General features: G+C 40.6%; 2 protein-coding genes and 1 non-coding gene across 14 annotated transcripts in view; 1 reads left to right on the forward strand and 2 right to left on the reverse strand.

Moving 5' to 3' along the window:
* AHCYL2 (adenosylhomocysteinase like 2) overlaps positions 1-18,051 on the reverse strand; it is a 210,032-nt gene that overhangs the window by 14,118 nt on the left and 177,863 nt on the right. For all 12 annotated transcript variants that reach the window (XM_074379078.1, XM_074379077.1, XM_039472814.2 and 9 more), the window contains exons 7-12: positions 16,324-16,430; positions 13,925-14,041; positions 13,232-13,295; positions 12,667-12,755; positions 8,934-9,004; positions 3,649-3,743 (exon numbers count right to left, since the gene is read on the reverse strand). In XM_074379078.1, coding sequence (XP_074235179.1) covers positions 3,649-3,743; positions 8,934-9,004; positions 12,667-12,755; positions 13,232-13,295; positions 13,925-14,041; positions 16,324-16,430 — 543 coding nt within the window. The remainder of the gene's footprint in view (positions 1-3,648; positions 3,744-8,933; positions 9,005-12,666; positions 12,756-13,231; positions 13,296-13,924; positions 14,042-16,323; positions 16,431-18,051) is intronic.
* LOC120365317 (large ribosomal subunit protein eL21-like) lies at positions 1,972-2,501 on the forward strand. Its single transcript, XM_039472820.2, has one exon. It carries the CDS (start codon positions 2,004-2,006, stop codon positions 2,484-2,486), a length of 483 nt encoding a protein of 160 aa, XP_039328754.1. The 5' UTR covers positions 1,972-2,003; the 3' UTR covers positions 2,487-2,501.
* LOC120365473 (U7 small nuclear RNA) lies at positions 13,453-13,514 on the reverse strand. The gene has a single exon (XR_005580405.1). It is a non-coding gene; the product is annotated as a U7 small nuclear RNA (small nuclear RNA).

Consider the following 18,051-nt stretch of genomic DNA (forward strand, 5'->3'; position numbering starts at 1 on the left):
TCATCCCACCTTGGCCTCCCAAAATGCTGGGATTACACGTGTGAGCCACCATGCATGGTCTCAAACATCACATTCTTGATTTTTTTTTTTTTCGAGACAGAGTTTTGCTCTTGTTGCCCAGGCTGGAGTGCAATAACACAATCTCAGCTCACTGCAACCTCTGTCTCCTGTGTTCAAGCAATTCTCCTGCCTCAGCCTTCTGAGCAGCTGGGATTACAGGCACCTGCCACCACACCCAGCTATTTTTTAAAATTTTTTTAATTTTTACTAGAAACACGGTTTCATCGTGTTAGCCAGGCTGGTCTTGAACTCCTGACCTCAGATGATCTGCCCATCTTGGCCTCCCAAAGTGCTAGGATTATAGGCATAAGCCACTGCACCTGGCCCATCATATTCTTAATAAGGCTCACAGCTTAATCTATTTCAAATTAAAATCCAGTGCTCAATTCTCCCACCATGCTCTACTTTTTCTTTTTTCTCTGGTGCTTTTGCCTTCTAACATAGTAAAGATTTTACATATTTATTATGTTTATTGTTTTTCTTCTCATTAAGCTATAAGCTCCATGAGGGCAGAAATATTTTTTCTGGTTTTGTTCACTGATTCCAAGCATTTAGAATAACACCTGGCACATAGCAATCACACAAAAAATATTTCGTTTTGTTCACTGACTCCGAGCATTTAGAACAACACCTGGCATATAGCATTCACACAAAAAATATTTGTAACTGAAGGTGAAGAGTCTTCTGGTCTTTATCCTGGGAGGTTACTTATGTCTGGGCTGCCTCTGAAGGAGAGATTACCATCATGATTTAAAATTAATCCACAAGTCATGAGGAGAAGATAATACAACACACAGGAAAACAAAACGAAGAAAACTAGACTAGGAGTAAAAAACTCTGGATTTTGTGCACCACTTTCTTTTTTCTTTTCCTTTTTTTTTTTTTTTTTTGAGATGGAGTGTCACTTGCTCTTGTCCCCCAGGCTGGAGTGCAACGGCACAATCTCAGCTCACTGCAACCTCCGCCATAGATTCTCCTGCCTCAGCCTCCCAAGTAGCTGAGATTACAGGTGTGTGCCACCACACCCAGCCAATTTTCGTATTTTTAGTAAAGACTAGGTTTTGCCATCTTGGCCAGGGTGGTCTCAAACTCCTGACCTCAGGTGATCCACCTGCCTTGGCCTCCAAAGTGCTGGGATTACAGGTGTGAGCCAGTGCACCGGTTTCATTTTGAATCAATTATATGATTGATGAGGTAGTTAACTTCTTAGTTTCCCAACTGAAAATTAAGAATAAGAATAATGCCTCATGGAGTGGTCAAAAAGATGAAATGAGATAAAATAAAACTACAAAAGGTACATGACTGCATTTGGAGTTATTTTTATTTCACAGGTTCTTGAGGGTTTAGAAAGGAAAATTCCTTCCCCCCTTCCCTTACTCTGAAAGTTTTCCATTAGGGCCCAGGGCATAACACAAATACTTCCCTTTAGGCCTTTCCCCTTTGGGGGCTCTAGAAGCAAAGTCATCCAGGAAATGATAATTATGTGCTGGATAGTTTTAGAAATACGAATATCTTTGATCATTCAGCAAAGAGGCAGTATGGCACATAAATAAAACTTAAGCAAAAGAAAAATTAAAAAAACAACTACCAACTAACTTGTTCATTGTAAGCAAAATATCATGGTAAGAGAGAGTAATACCCCACTCAGACACCCCAGGGTAGAAAGAGGCTTTGGTGGGTTGTTCTGCCAGCTATTTTTAATAATGGAAGGATAGAGCACAGAATTTAAAAAGGAAGCCATATATAATAAATAATATCCAGTAGGCTCTCAGTACATCAGCTCGTCCTTACCTGGCAATGCTAAAGCTCAATCAGAGCAGCCCTCAGTGGAGATGAAAGCATGCTTTGCTTGAGCCAGTTACCCAGAGAGAAATACAGGTATGCCATAAAAACTTAAATCCAGCCTTTCGGCCGGAACCGCCATCTTCCAGTAATTCGCCAAAATGACGAACACAAAGGGAAAGAGGAGAGGCACTCCATACATGTTCTCTAGGCCTTTTAGAAAACATGGAGTTGTTCCTTTGGCCACGTATATGCGAATCTATAAGAAAGGTGATATTGTAGACATCAAGGGAATGGGTACTGTTCAAAAAGGAATGCCCCACAAATGTTATCACGGCAAAACTGGAAGGGTCTACAGTGTTACCCAGCATGCTGTTGGCATTGTTGTAAACAAACAAGTTAAGGGCAAGATTCTTGCCAAGAGAATTAATGTGCGTATTGAGCACATCAAGCTCTCTAAGAGTCGAGATCGATTCCTAAAACATGTGAAGGAAAATGATCAGAAAAAGAAAGAAGCCAAAGAGAAAGGTACCTGGGTCCAACTGAAGCGCCAGCCTGCTCCACCCAGAGAATCACACTTTGTGAGAACCAGTGGGAAGGAGCCTGAGCTGCTGGAACCTATTCCCTATGAATTCATGGCATAACAGGTGTTAAAAATAAAATAAAATAAAAGACCTCTGGACTGTTAAAAAAAAAAAAAAAAAAAAAAAAAAAACTTAAAACCAGAGTAAAAGTCACACTGAGAGATACTTTGGTAAGTCTGAAAAAAAAAAGACAACACTTGGCTGGGCACGGTGGCTCATGCCTGTAATCTCAGCACTTTGGGAGGCCAAGGCGGCCAGGTCACAATCAGGAGTTTGAGACCAGCCTGGCCAGTATGGTGAGGCCCTGTTTCTACTAAAAATACAAAAAATAGCTGGGCGTGGTAGCGGGCACCTGTAGTCCCAGCTACTTGGGAGACTGAGGCAGGAGAATCGTTTGAACCCAGGAGGTGGAGGTTGCAGTGAGCCGAGATCATGTCACTGCACTCTAGCCTGGGCAACAGAGTGAGACTCTGTCTCAAAAAAAAAAAAAAAAAAAAAGAAAAGAAAAGAATAAAAAGAAAGAAACAACATTTCTATTAACTATTACTTGGGCAACTTATTAGTACCAACTGCTATTTTTGATTGGAAAGTTTTAGGTGAACATAACCAAATTAGATAATCAAAGTGGTATATTTTCCGGGTTTGAAGAACACATGGTACTACACAATGGCACTGGATCATGACACCTGCAGACCCAATTACTACGGTTTGGAAAACATGTGACAGGGGAACCTAGTCCAATAAAAGAGAGGGATAAAAGAAGAAAACATAGTATTTGGTACACACAGTCAATCTTAAGCAACATAATCATCCCAGCCCATAGATTTCCTTATTTCCTTGTACCAATGTACTTATCTCATCTTTACGGTAAAACCAAATACCCTCAAAATACTGACTACCATACTGATTCACATCCATTGCAACCTTTTTGTAGTTTTGAGTTTATCTTGCTCTCAAACCTAAACATAGAGATAAGGCTTACAGTGTAAACAGGCATCAAGCTTGAGTAGAAGATGACAATCATTTAAAAGGATTAAAATGAGATAAAGAAACTTCATAGTCTCCACAAACACAGGCTATAGGGCTAGTAAGTGAAAACGCGTGGACAACTCTGTCAAGATAGTCATGTTTAGAATGGCTTGTGACCCTGCTTTTTCATTTTCCAGTTTGTTTCTTGTGAAGGAGAGAAAAAAGCCCCCAGTAATGAGCCACTTGATCTTACCACATCAATCTCTGTGTTGGAATGTCCCATGTTACAAACGATGCAGCTATTCTTCATACGGTCCAAGTGCTCTCTGGTTACCACATTCTTGTTTCCTTAAAAACAGAAGAAATGTTTGAGTGCTTGTCATCTTTCGGTGGCAACAGCGAAGTGACAGCTCCCGGTCACCCGTATCCACTGGGAATCCAGCTTCTCCAGGACTATGGTCGCCCTGTCGGCTGTGGCAGGAAAGCAGCCCCAGAATCAACCATACACTGGCAAGAGGACCCAGATCTCAAGGACAAAAATATCTATAAGAAGAACCCAGACTTGCATGATTATGACAAGGACCCCGTTTCGGACATCTGGAACATGCAACTAGTCGTCTTCTTTGGCTTCTCCATCATCCTGGTCCTTGGCGGCACCTTTGCGGCCTATCTGCCTGACTACAGAATGCAAGAATGGGCTCGCCGCGAAACTGAGAGGCTTGTGAAATACCAAGAGGCCAGTGGCCTCCCCAAAGCAGTGGAATCCAACTGCTTTGACCCCAGCAAGATCCAGCTGCTGGAGCATGAGGACTGACCAGTTGCTGAGTGGGGCTCAAGAAGCACCACCTTCCCCACTCCCTGCCTACCATTCTGACCAGAGAACCTAACTGAAGGCGCTGAAAGTAAAACAACAACAGTAACAACAAAAAACACACAAAAAACTCAGACAAGATGATATCCACATGAAAAGGAATAAAGTTGGACCACTACCTCATACAATACATAAAAATTAACTCAAAATGGATCATAACCTAATTGCAGAGCTAAAACTATAAAACTCTTAGAAGAAGAACACAGAAATAACTCTTTGTGATGGATCAGGCAATAGTTTTCTTTTAACGATACAACACCTAAGGCACAAGCAACCAAAGAAAAAGAAGATAAACTGGACTATGTCAAAATTAAAAACTTTTGTGCTGCAGATGATACCACTAAGAAAGATAATCCACAGAATGAGGAAAAAAAACCATGTAAATCATGTAACTGATAAGGGACTTGTTATAAGAAATTCTTACAACCCAATAAGAAGAAGACAATTTAAAAATAAGCATGCCAGGCATGCTGGCTCATGTCTGTAATCCCAGCATTTTGGGAGGCTGAGACAGGAGAAGTAATCACTTGATCCCTGGAGTTTGAGACCAGCCTGGGTAACACGGCAAAGCCCCATTTCTACAAAAAATAAAAATAAAAAAATAAGCTTGGTATGGTGGCATGTGCCTGTAGTCCCAGCTACTAGGGAGGCTAAGGTGGGAGGATCGACTGAGCCCTACAGGTCGAGGCTGCAGTGAGCTGTGATTGCACCACTGCACTCCAGCCTGGGAGACAGAGTGAGACCCTGTCTCCAAAAAAAAAACAAAAAAAGAAAAGGATCTGAATCAACATTTCTTCAAAGGAGATGAACAATAAACACATGAAAAGATGCTCAACATCATTAAGAAAATGGAAATCAAAACCACAACAAGATACCACTTTACACTCACTAGGATGGCAATATCAAAACGACTGACAATAACAAGTGTTGGTGAAGATGTGGAGAAATTAGAAGGCACATGTATTGTTAGTGGGATGGTAAAATGGTGCAGTCACTTTAAAAAAGTTTGGCAATTCTGGCTGGGCATGGTGGCTCACATCTGTAATCCTAGCACTTTGGGAGGCCGAGGTGGGTGGACTGCCTGACCTCAGGAGTTTGAGACCAGCCTGGGCAACATGGTAAAACCCTGTCTCTACTAAAATACAAAAAATTAACCAGGCATGGTGGTGTGCACCTGTAGTCCCAGTTACTCAGGAGCCTGAGGCAGGAGAATCGCTTGAACCTGGGAGGCATTAAGTTGCAGTGAGCTGAGATTGCCTCACTGCATTCCAGCCTGGGCTACTGAGCTAGACTCCATCTCCAAAAAAAAAAAAAAGTTTGGAAATTCCTCAAAATGTTGTTTTTTTGTTTTGAACTGCTCAAGTGATTCTCCCACATCAGCTTCTCGAGTATCTGTGACCATACCTAGCTAATTTTTTGTTTTGTTTTGTTTTTGTAGATACAGAATTTTGCCATGTTGCCCAGGCTGGTCTGGAACTCCTGGGCTCAAGTGATCTGCTTACTTCAGCATTCCAAAGTGCTAGGATTACAGGTGTGAGCCACCACACCCCCTGAAAATGTTAAAAATAGAGTTACTGTGGCCGGGCGCGGTGGCTCAAGCCTGTAATCCCAACACTTTGGGAGGCCGAGGCGGGTGGATCACGAGGTCAACAGATCGAGACCATCCTGGTCAACATGGTGAAACCCCGTCTCTACTAAAAATACAAAAAGTTAGCTGGGCATGGTGGTCCGTGCCTGTAATCCCAGCTACTCAGGAGGCTGAGGCAGGAGAATTGCCTGAACCCAGGAGGCGGAGGTTGCAGTGAGCCGAGATCGCGCCACTGCACTCCAGCCTGGGTAACAAGAGCAAAAAAACTCTGTCTCAAAAAAAAAAAACAAAAAAAAAAATAGAGTTACTGTATGATCTAACAATTCTACTCTTAGAATATATGCAAGGGAACTGAAAATATATGTCCACATAAAAACTTGTATTCCATTTTCATAGCAGCAATATTCCTCATTCCAAAAAGTGAAAACCACCCAAATGTCTACCAGTTGATGAATGGGTAAATAAAATATGGTATAACCATACAATGACACATTACTGAGCAATAGAAAGGAATAAGGTACTGATATATGTCATCACATGCGCAGGCCCCGAAAACATCCTGCTATGAGGCCAGTCACGAAAGACCATAATATATGGAATGATTCCTTTTTTTTTTTTTTTTTGATACTGAGTTTCACTCTTGTTGCCCAGGCTGGAGTGCAATGGCGTGACCTCGACTCACTGCAACCTCGGCCTTTTGGGTCCAAGCAATTCTGCTGCTTCAGCCTCCCGAGCAGCTAGAACTACAGCCACCTGCTACAACTCCTGGCTAATTTTTTGTATTTTTAGTAGAGACAGGGTTTCACCATGTTGGCCAGGCTGGTCTCAAATTCCTGACCTCAGGTGATCCACCCACCTTGGCCTCCCAAAGTGCTGGGATTATAGGCATGAGCCACTGTGCCTGGCCATAAATGATTCCTTTTTTAAAAAAATTATTATTTGCCCCTTCTTTTCACAGTGTTGCTATAATTCCACTTACATGAAATATCCAGAATAGGGCTGGAGGATTATGGAGGATGGAATAAGGAATAACTGCTAATGATAAGAGGTTTCTTTTTGGGGTGATAAAAATTAGATAACTGGGATGTTCCACAACTTTACTAAAAACCATTGAACTGTATACTTTGAAAGGATGAACGTTATGATGTGAATTACAACTCAGTAAAAGCATTAGATTGTGGTGACAGTTGTACAAACCCTGTGAATTACTAAAAAAAAAAACCCAAAAAACAAAAAACGGTAAGCATTTTAAATGTGTGAAATGTGTAGTAAATGAATTACAACTCGAAAAAAGCAATTTTTTTTTTTTTTTTTTTAAAAAGGTCCAGGCTGGGCAGAGTGGCTCACACCTATAACCCCATCACTTTGGGAGGCAGAGGTGGGAGTATCACCTGATGCTAGCTGCTCTACAGATTTGAGAGGCCCCAGTATGCTGAAATCCTCTTGGCTCACCCTGATGCTCCAATGTCCCAGGTTTAATGGAGCACCACACCTACTGAGATTATTTGTAAGAATTGGAGCCATGTTGGCCTATACGCCCCTTGATGAGAAAAGCCTTGCATTGTTGTTGGACTATGTGCATGATTTCCTAAAATATCTGGCAAAGAATTCTGCATCTCTCTTTACTGCCAGTGATTACAAAGTGGCTTCTGAAGAGTACCACTACAAAGCCCTGTGAGCATCTACAAACAGCTCACAATTTTTGTCCTGTGTCTATAAACACTTTTTGTTCTTAGTCTTTTTCTTGTAAAATTAATGTTCTTCAAAATCGTTAATGTATAACAGGGCTTATGTTTCAGTTTGTTTTCTGTTCTGTTTTAAACAGAAAGTAAAAAGAGTGTAAGCTCTTTTTCTCATTTCAAAGTTGCTACCAGTGTATGCAGTAATTAGAACAAGGAAGAAACATTCAGTAGAACATTTTATTGCCTAGTTAACAACATTGCTTGAATGCTGGTGGTTCCTATCCCTTTGACACTACACAATTTTCTAATATGTGTTAATGCTACGTGAAAAAAATGCCCTGATTCCTAGTGCCAAAGGTTCAACTTAATGTATATACCTGAAAACCCATGCATTTGTGCTCTTTTTTTTTAATGGCGCTTTAAGTAAAACAGCCCATCCTCTGCAAGTCCATCTATGTTGTTCTTAGACATTTTATCTTTGCTCAAATTGTTGAAGGATGGCGATTTGTTTTACGGTTTTTGTATTTGAGTCTAATGCACGTTCTAATATGATAGAGGCAATGCATTATTGTATAGCATGGTTTTCTGGAAAAGTTGATACTTCAGGATGATTGTATTTCAGATCTTAAGTAAAATTCGTTTCTAAATTTCAAAGCAAACAAACAAACAAAAAACCAGCCTAGAGAGTAAGGCCTCATCTCTATTTAAAACAAACAAGCAAAAGAGATCCAGGGGATTGATATGAACCAAGAACAGCTTCTTATGGTCCCTCTTCTCTGCCCCTCTCTCTCCTTGAGGTTACAATTACAAATGTCTTTTTATTCTTGTCTAGCTCCCCCTCTACAATAGAATTATAAAAGAGAACCAGTGTTCCTGTGGTTTACGGTTCTACCATAAAAATAAAATAAATATCTTACCCTAGAGGAAACTAACCATTTCTGCATCTTCTTTAACACTCAAAATCTACCTCTTCAGGAATTAACACAATAACCTCTTCCACTTTAACTATGAAGAATTTCTCTCTAGTCTTGCCTTAATTACGTACTAGAGAGAAACATACATCACTTTTGGAAGTAAAATAAAAAATCAAGTGTACATTTAACATCTGGCTTCCCAAATAAAACTTTATAACTGAATCTCATCTCTTGCTATCTTCTAGGATGAATGGAGTTGTAACAGTTGCCTTAAAAGGGTGAAGAGAAACTTTTTTACATAGTAATGACCTTTGGTCAGAGCTCTAAGGAATTAGGAAAAATGTGAAAGACTGACTGGCTTTGTGGGCTGCCATCTCTCTCTAGCTTTTAGAGTTTGGTTTTTCAGAATATTTCCAATCATCTTGAACTTGCTCCATAAAAGCATTCCAAAGTGCCACCCCATTTAAAATGTCATTATCATACCTGTACAGGTAATAACAATGTCCACTTGTCGGATGACCTCATTTAATTTCACCAGTCGAAATCCATCCATACTGTTGAAATAAAGCATGACCAATTAACCTAAACAGGCAGCTGGGGAGCCTTTTAACACAGAACTTCAAAAGCTATTACCAAGTCGCTGTCATTTGTTGAGATAGCTAGACTATTCTTAGAAGTGAAAAATCCAAACAATTTCCTCAGTTCATACAAGGCAGAAATAAAAGGTCCCTTTACATCACAGAACTTATTTCTTCCTGATAATAGGGAACCAGGAGTTACCATGAGATTCTCTGACTGCATTTCTAGAAACTATAGAAAGTACCACTTAGCCGCTTAACCAACTACCTCATTGAACGTGGTCTCTTCAAGATCATCAGCGATCTCCCGAAGGCTAAACCCAAAATTTCTTAGACTCTTCAGTCTTTTTTTTTTTTTTTTTAAAGAGATGGGATCTCACTATGCTGCCCAGGCTGGAGTGCGGTAGCTAGTCACAAGCATAATCATAGTGCACTACAGCCTCTAACTCTTGGCCTCAAGCAATCCTCCTGCCTCAGCCTCCTGAGTAGTCAGGACTACTGGCACATACCATCATGCCCAACTTCTTAGACTCTTATTACTTGATTTCTTCTACTACATTAAACATTATTTGCCTTCTTAAAACTCTAAATCCTTTGGACTCCATAATACATCATTCCTGGTTTTCCTCTTACTTCCCTAATTGCTTCTCCTCAACCTCAGCCAACCTTTGGATACTGGTACTCGGTATGGTTATGCCTTTATTCTTTTCTCTGTTCTTTCAGTATGGAGAACCATATTTTTCCCTTGGCTGCAAATGACTACTTATAGGGGGGGCTGATTTTTACATTTATATCTTTAGGTTAGATCTCTCTGACGCTTTATAGCCAAGGACCAAATTAGCCACTGGAGAGCACCTCATGAATGTCCCAGAAGGATCTCAAACTTACTGTGTTTGAAAATAAACTTATTATCTACTCTGAACCTAGAACCTTATCTATTTCTTCTTCTATATTTTCTATTTTGATCAACAGCACCACTGTTCATCCAACTGTATGAGCCATATAAACAAGAATGTCCTTGCTGCCTCTTCCTAACTGAAGTTGTCACCAAATCTGGCTCTTTTTCTTTAATTCCTTAAAAGTCGCTTTCATCTGTCTTCTCCTCTCCAATACATACTGGCTTTGCTCAAGTTTAGGTCTATTACTTCTTGCCTAGATTACTATAGTAACCCCTGGCCCAATCTCATTCCCTCTAGGTTTACATCTTTACATCTTTCTACACTTGAGCTCAGCCAAGAGGCCGAGAAGCAATAGGTTTACATCTTTCTAAATCATTTTGCAGAGTGATTTTCCTAAACGAAATTTGGATCATGTTGCTTCCTTGCTTAAAATACCTCAGTGAGACTGCCTGTTCTTAAGGATAAGGCAGGATTAGAATACGACCCAAATACTTAAGTGATATGTGACTATATTGACATATGACTCCTACCTTTGATAGTGCCACTCCCCCAAATGTATCCCGTCTGCCAACTATATTAAAATATTTCCAGCTTCTTAAATATGCCATGCTATCTCCTTCCTTGAAAACAACACACATGTTCCCTATACCTGGAATATACTTCCAAACTAGGAAAACATCTATACAAATGTCAGGACTCAGCTCTGCTGATGTCTCTTTCTACCCTGCTCCTTTGCTCTTCAGTTAGCAATTTCTCCTTTATGCTCCTACAGAACCATGTGCCATTTAACTACATGACAGCATTTACTATGCTGCACAGTTGTTATTTGCCTGTGTGCTTCTAAAAGCAGGACCTTATCCCATTTATCTATTCATCTTTTTCATTCTCAGCACATAGCACAGTATGCAATGCACAGTAAGTGATCAAGTCATGTCTATAGGATTCATGAATTCATAGAAGTTGGGCATGGTGGTATGTGCCAGTAGTCCTGGCCTACTCAGGAGGCAGAGGCAGAAGGATTGCTTAAGGCCAAGAGTTAGAGGCTGTAGTGCACTACATTTATGCCTGTGACTAGCTACTATACTCCAGCCTGAGCAACACAGTGAGATCCCATCTCTTAAAAAAGAAAGAGTCAAGAGTCTACAAAGTTTTAATAAACTGTGATACTGTTTTAATAAATTGTGATAATTGTAATACTATTTAGATTATCCTATAGACATGAATTAATCGGCCGGGTGCTGTGGCTCAAGCCTGTAATCCCAGCACTTTGGGAGGCTGAGGCTGGTAGATCACGAGGTCAAGAGATCGAGACCATCCTGGTCAACACGGTGAAACCCCGTCTCTACCAAAAATACAAAAAATCAGCTGGGCATGGTGGTGCGTGCCTGTAATCCCACCTGCTCAGGAAAACTGAGGCAGGAGAATTGCCTGAACTCAGGAGGCGGAGGTTGCGGTGAGCCGAGACCGCGCCATTGCACTCCAGCCTGGGTAACAAGAGCGAAACTCCGTCTCAAAAACAAAACAAAACAAGACATGAATTAATCACTTACTATGCATTAGATACTGTGCTATATGCTGAGAAGGAATCTAAGAACGTGTTATTAAAACATGTTCAGTTTCCTATAATAAACCCTTAGAGTACTATAAGGATGATGGTTCCCCTAGGCTATAGACACTCAGACTCTGCAACAGTTTTTAAGGACAGTGGTATTTCCCACCCTCCTGAGGATGGCAAGAGACAATTTTAATAATAGCTACAATCTAGTGAGCATCATTATGTGGCAGAAGCTCTGTACCTTATATAATTATGCATTTGTTATATAATATATAATAATAATTATTATTATTTTGAGACAGGGTCTTGCTGGGTCACCCAGGCTGGAGTGTAGTGGCATAATCACAACTCACTGCAGCCTCAACCTCCCAGGCTTAGGTAATCCTCCTACCTCAGCTTCCCAAATAGCTGGGACCACAGGCATGCACCACCATGCCCAACTATTTAAAAAAAATTATTTTAGAGATGGGGTCTCCCTATGTTGCCAAGGCTGGTCTTCAACTCCTGGCTGAAGCGATCCTCCTGCCCCAGCCTCCCAAAGTGCCGGGATTATAGCCATGAACCCACCAAGCCCAGCCTATGTTAACTATTATTTTATTGAATGCTCACAATCCTATGAGGTAGGTATGATTACCCGCATTTTAGAGATAAGGAAGGAACTATTTTTTTAACTTTTAATTTTAGAATAATGTCAAACTTAAGAACTATAATAGTAGTGTAAATAATTCTCATATACCCTCCACTCAGAGTTAGTTGATTTTACCCTTAATTGGGATTTGTCTAATGTTTCCTCACAATTAGATTCAGGTTATACATTTTTGGGAGAAATACTATAGAAGGGCTATTTTCAGTGTAACACATCATAAGGCATCTGATGCCTGCCAATTTCTTTTCTGATCATTGTTTGAAAGGCAAGTATTACACACGGTAAAGTTAAGGGGCTACTTGGTCTCTGGCTGACAGAATCCTTGTTACTATCTCCACAGGATTTCTAATTTTTCGCTTTTCTGATAGTCTCTGCTCTCTCCAAGCAGAGCTCCTTGACCTTTGAAAACCAGATGCTTAGAGTTAGTGGCAGCCTCTCTGAGGATCTGGGCCCCTCTAAAATAAAATGTGGCATCAACTAGGCCATTCTTTGGAGGCAGCTCCATGATTGCAAGTGAGATGGTGGCGTAGAGGCTTACCAGGCTTGCAGGGCACAGATGGGGTCAATTTCAGTTACATACACAATGGAGCCCATGGCTTTCAGGGCAGCACAGCACCCTTTCCCCACCTGAAGATGAGAAAGAGCACAAACATTAAGGAAAGTCACTGACAAAACCGTTTCTCAAAGCTTCTGGTAAAGTGCACCCCCTCTTTCCACCCCCGAGAGGAATTTCACTGAATAGATTCACGCTTGGGGAAAACAAGAAGAACAAATAATTGAATGCAGCTCACAAACAAACCCCTGGCTCCTTCTTACCGCATTCATGTGCACAAGAACACCCACACTCACGATTCATAATCAAAACACAAGCTAAAAGAACATCACTAACGGTGGTACCGGAGCAAGTCAGAAGATCAACTTAAGGAAAAATGGCAGCAACGCAAAGGGAGAAAGAAAGACTGTACTTTAACCAGAGGGCCTCTGAAGTTCTTTTTCTCATCTAAAGTGGTGAGCGTACTCTTAAGTCCATACAAATAAAAAATTCCAGAATATTACAACAAAACCCATTTAAAACACCTAATAAATGAAAGGTTAAACTTCACCTCTCCATAGCCACAGACTACCACTTGCTTTCCACCAAACATCATGTCTGTTGTCCTTTTAAGTCTAGGGGGGAAAAAAAACATTAAATCAGAAAATCTGCTCTTGTTTCTCCCTTGAAGTTAGATTGAATCTCTTTGTTTTCATGGGGTTTTTTGGATGGTTTGTTGTTCATTTTGAAAGAAAGTCTGGTTTCTTTCTTTCTTTCTTTTTTTTTTTTTTAAGGAGTTTTCTGGTAAAGATCAGAAAACCTGCTAGACAAATTCTAAAAGAGATGTAATACTGAAAGTCTGGTTTCTATCCTAGAGAAACTGATGACCAGAAAGAAAGGTTGAATAAAATACTTATTTTCTCACTCCCTGCCATCCAACCAATCCTATATGTAAGGTTTTTTTCCCCTTTCTTGCAAGTGGTAAAGAAAGGAAGAAGATGTAGGTAACACAGCAACTTTTAAACATAAAAGCAACATACATTTATTAGATAATATTTTGAATATATGATATTTAGAAATAGAAGAAAAGATACAAAGGAGAAAATTAAAATAATGCAATTTTAATTTAGGAGGTGACAAAGCTCGGGCTTAATGGAGCTGTCTAGAGGTGCTACAGGAATCCTTTCCAGAAAAAAACCAAAGCCAAAAAAGTTAGAACCTCAACTTGACAACACAAGTTCATCTCAAAGATAATAAACATTACCCATCAAGAATTGATTCACGGCAACAGTAGAGGTTGTCAAATTTCTGTTTGGTGACTGAGTCATTGACATTCATGGCTGGAACACACAGCTTCCCAGCTTTGGACAGCTGGTACAGCCTGAGGACGAGGGAAGCCAAGAAGAACATAAAACATCAGTACATTACAATCTACCACTGCTTTCATTACAATCTACCATTCTAGGCCCCAGAAATATATTGATTGGGTTGGCATGAGACCATGAGACATGACTAATTTTGTCCTATTAGGTGACTACTGAGAAATAAAGGCTATCTTTCTAGAGCCTACATATATAGCTTCACAATAAAGATCTTAATCAAAAGTCATGTGGGGAAAATCCTTGACCCACCTCTAAATTTTAAGGCCTTCACTGGAGACTATAAAAAGTGGGAAAGTGGCAGCAGACTGAAGGTTGAAGAATTACTTACTGGGTACAGTGTTCACTAAATCTGCACTTCCCTTCCTGCCTGCTAGAACCACAGGTGCATGAGACTATGCCTGGATCTGTTTGTTTGTTTTTTTTGAGATGGACTTTGGCTCCATTGCCCAAGCTGTAGTGCAATGGCGCAATCTTGGCTCACCACAACTTCTGCCTCCTGGGTTCAAGTGATTCTCCTTCCTCAGCCTCCTGAGTAGCTGGGATTACAGGCATATGCCACCATGCCCAGCTGATTTTGTATTTTTAGTAGAGATGGGGTTTCTCCATGTCCGTCAGGCTGGTCTCAAATTCCTGACCTCAGGTGATCTGCTTGCCTTGGCCTCCCAAAGTGCTGGGATTATAGGCATGAGCCATTGTGCCTGGACTTCTTTTTTTTTTTTTTTTTAATAGAGACAGGTTCTCACTATGTTGCCCTGGCTGGTCTCAAACTCCTGGACTCAAGTGATCCTCCCATCTTAGCCTCCCAAAGTCCTGGGATTACAGGCATGAGCCATTGTGCCTAGCTTAAACTGTGTATTAATTTCACTCATCTTTTAAATTATAAAGGAGTAATTTTAACTATTATTTTAAAAACCATGCTGACATCTTGAATCTACTATAGATATTCAGACGGTCTAAACCAGACGTCCCCAAACTTTTTACACAGGGGGCCAGTTCACTGTCCCTCAGACCGTTGGAGGGCCGCCACATACTGTGCTCCTCTCACTGACCACCAATGAAAGAGGTGCCCCTTCCTGAAGTGCGGCGGGGGGCCGGATAAATGGCCTCAGGGGGCCTCATGCGGCCCGCGGGCCGTAGTTTGGGGATGCCTAGTCTAAATGGACTTTAAATATATTCGATCATTTACTGCAACAATTTAACATTCAAATATGCTCACATTTGTTTGTTTGTTTGTTTGTTTTCCTTTTTTTTTTTTTGAGACAGAGTCTCACTTTTTCACCCAGGCTGGAGTGCAGTGGTATGATCTTGGCTTACTGCAACCTCTGCCTTCTGGGTTCAAGTGATTTTTGTGCCTCGGCCTCCTGAGTAGCCGGGACTACAGTTGTATGCCATCACACCCAGCTAATTTTTCTATTTTTAGTAGAGTTGGGGTTTCACCATGTTGGCTAGGCTGGTCTTAAACTCCTGACCTCAGGTGATCTACCAGTCTTGGCCTCCCAAACTGCTGGGATTACAGGCGTGAGCCACTGAGCGGCCCAAATAGGCTCAAATTTGTAATCTCAATATGTGTATGTATATATAGGAGTTTTATTTTAAACTGGGTCGATTATTGTGTTTTATTCAAAATTCATCCCTTTCTAAGAGTGCAAAGATATGTTATAACCCACAGTTTTGTACAATCAAAAAGATCATAATGTACTGAAGCAGTGATGGTGGCTGATTCAGAATTTACTTCCCTAAAACTTTTTTTTCATACTTTTAGCTCTTTATGGGTAAAATAAATCATAGAAATGATCACAGAAATTGAACTGAAATAATTCCAATTTTACTCAGAGAACTGCTCATCTGAGAAGCAGAACACTCACTGAGTCCTTGCTCTCCATGTAAGAATGTAAGCTCTAAGATGGTTTGTTTGTTTTGTCTACTGCTAGATTCCTAGCACCTAGAGCAGTTCCTGTTTCATTGTAGAAGTCCAATAAATATTTGTTGAATGAATGAACAAATAAATGTGTCCAAAAAGGATAAGAAGTAATTGTTCACAATCACTAGAAAACATGAGGACTTCACTTGTTCTCCCACCTGCCCTCTCCTCACTATTTTAGGTTCATTATTTGTGTTGTTAGTTAAAAAAAAAAACAAGAGAGATCTGGTCCCCTCATAGCAAGCTGGGATCTGGTTACCTCAAAGCAGGCTCTGATTTTTAACATGTGTTTTATAGGTATGTGTTTATAAGATTATATGCCTAGACAATGAAACCAGGTATGCCCACGCCAAATCTTACCTATGAACTCCAGTAACACTCTCCTCTACTATGCCCTTGATTTTCTTAAACATGTTGGGATACTTTTTATAAATCCAGTGGGTAAGATCCCCTCCATCATCCAAGATCTGCAATAGTAAGCATCAATAACATCATTCACTTTGCTGAAGCCTCAAGGCTTTACTGCTTCTCTGGGTCTTGCATCCCAATCTAATCAGCAATTTACAGATATTTAAAATTTTCCATATGGTTATGCAAAGTAACTTAAAGTCAGAGTAAATGCAATAATCTGCCAAATAGTCATTATATTGAAGTAAAAGACAACAAGAGGAGGAAGGCCAGTTGTAATTTGCATAGCCAAATGACCCTCCCCATGACATATCTACTGTATCAAAATATACAGCAACTAACTGAGGATTTACTTATGCATTGATAACTTGTAGTTAGCTAGGCCACTAGATCTTGAATCTCCTATAGAAAATTCAGAAAGCCTAAATGGACTTTAAATATATTCAGTCAGACTTAGTTTTTTTTTTTTATTTTTGCTTTTTTGAGATGGAGTCTCACTCTGTCACCCAGGCTGGAGTGCAGTGGCATGATCTTGGTTCACTGCAACCTCCACCTCCCAGGTTCAAGCGACTCTCCTGTCTCAGCCTCCTGAATAGCTGGAATTAGAGGCATGCACCACCATACCCGGCTAATTTTTGCATTTTTAGTAGAGACAAGGTTTCACCACATTGGTCAGGCTGGTCTCAAACTCCTGACCTCATGAGCCACCCTCCTCAGTTTCCCAAAATACTGGGATAACAGGGGTGAGCCACTGTGCCCATCAAGGCTTAGTTTAAATAAAAGGTTTCAGTTTACATAGTCTCTTAAGAAAAGAGAAAAATAAATAAATAAATGGTCAGATAATTAAGTCTCCCTCTCAGAACAATGGCTTATAAAACTGTATTCCTTAATCCTCTTCTTCTCCCGAAGTATAGGCACTCTCCCACCCAAAATATCAGGCAGCACTGCAGGGTTTTGCCTAGCACAACCTCACACTCTGTACAAACCAAATTAAAAATAACCAGGGAACCGTGCGGCATGTAGGTGTGCAAGCATGCCTCTGAACAGCTCATCTATCACTATTTCAGGTTGGGATTAAAGATAAACACAATGCTGTGCCCACTGGAGCTTTCATTAGCAGAGAAAAGCTTTTGAATTATAAAGCTAAAGAAAAATCAGCTTAAAACACTATCAGGCACCAGGCTGTGACACTTCAACCCTTCACTGGGCTGTCAGAAGTGTTTAGCAGGACTTTGCAAATTGTTATACCCATCCTCCTGGGAAGTCCCACAGAACTGAATTGCCTTCTGCTGACATGCACTCATCTTGCAGTCTCATCAATTCTCAACTCTACTGTAAGTGCCAAAACTGCCGTCCTGGACCTCAGAGTACACAAAATCCCCAACCTCATGTCTACCACCTGATCTCTTTTTTGCTTTTGCTCTTGTTGTTGATCTATTTTCTTTTTTTTCTTCTTCTTCTTCTTTTTTTTTTTTTTTTTTTTTTTTGGTTCAAGATGGAGTCTCACTCTATTGCTCAGGCTGGAGTGCAATGGCACGATCTTGGCTCACTACAACCTCTGCCTCCGGGTTTGAGTGATTCTACTGCTTCAGCCTCCCCAGTAGCTGGGACTACAGGTGCCCATCACCATGTCCAGCTAATTTTTGTATTTTCAGTAGAGACGAGGTTTCACTATATTGG

Source organism: Saimiri boliviensis, chromosome 10 (genome assembly GCF_048565385.1).
Source record: "Saimiri boliviensis isolate mSaiBol1 chromosome 10, mSaiBol1.pri, whole genome shotgun sequence".
NCBI lineage: Eukaryota > Metazoa > Chordata > Mammalia > Primates > Cebidae > Saimiri > Saimiri boliviensis.

What these genes read in the sequence shown, in the direction of transcription:
- LOC120365317 (XM_039472820.2), top strand. Translation starts at nt 2,004, where the DNA reads ATGACGAACACAAAGGGAAAGAGGAGAGGCACTCCATACATGTTCTCT.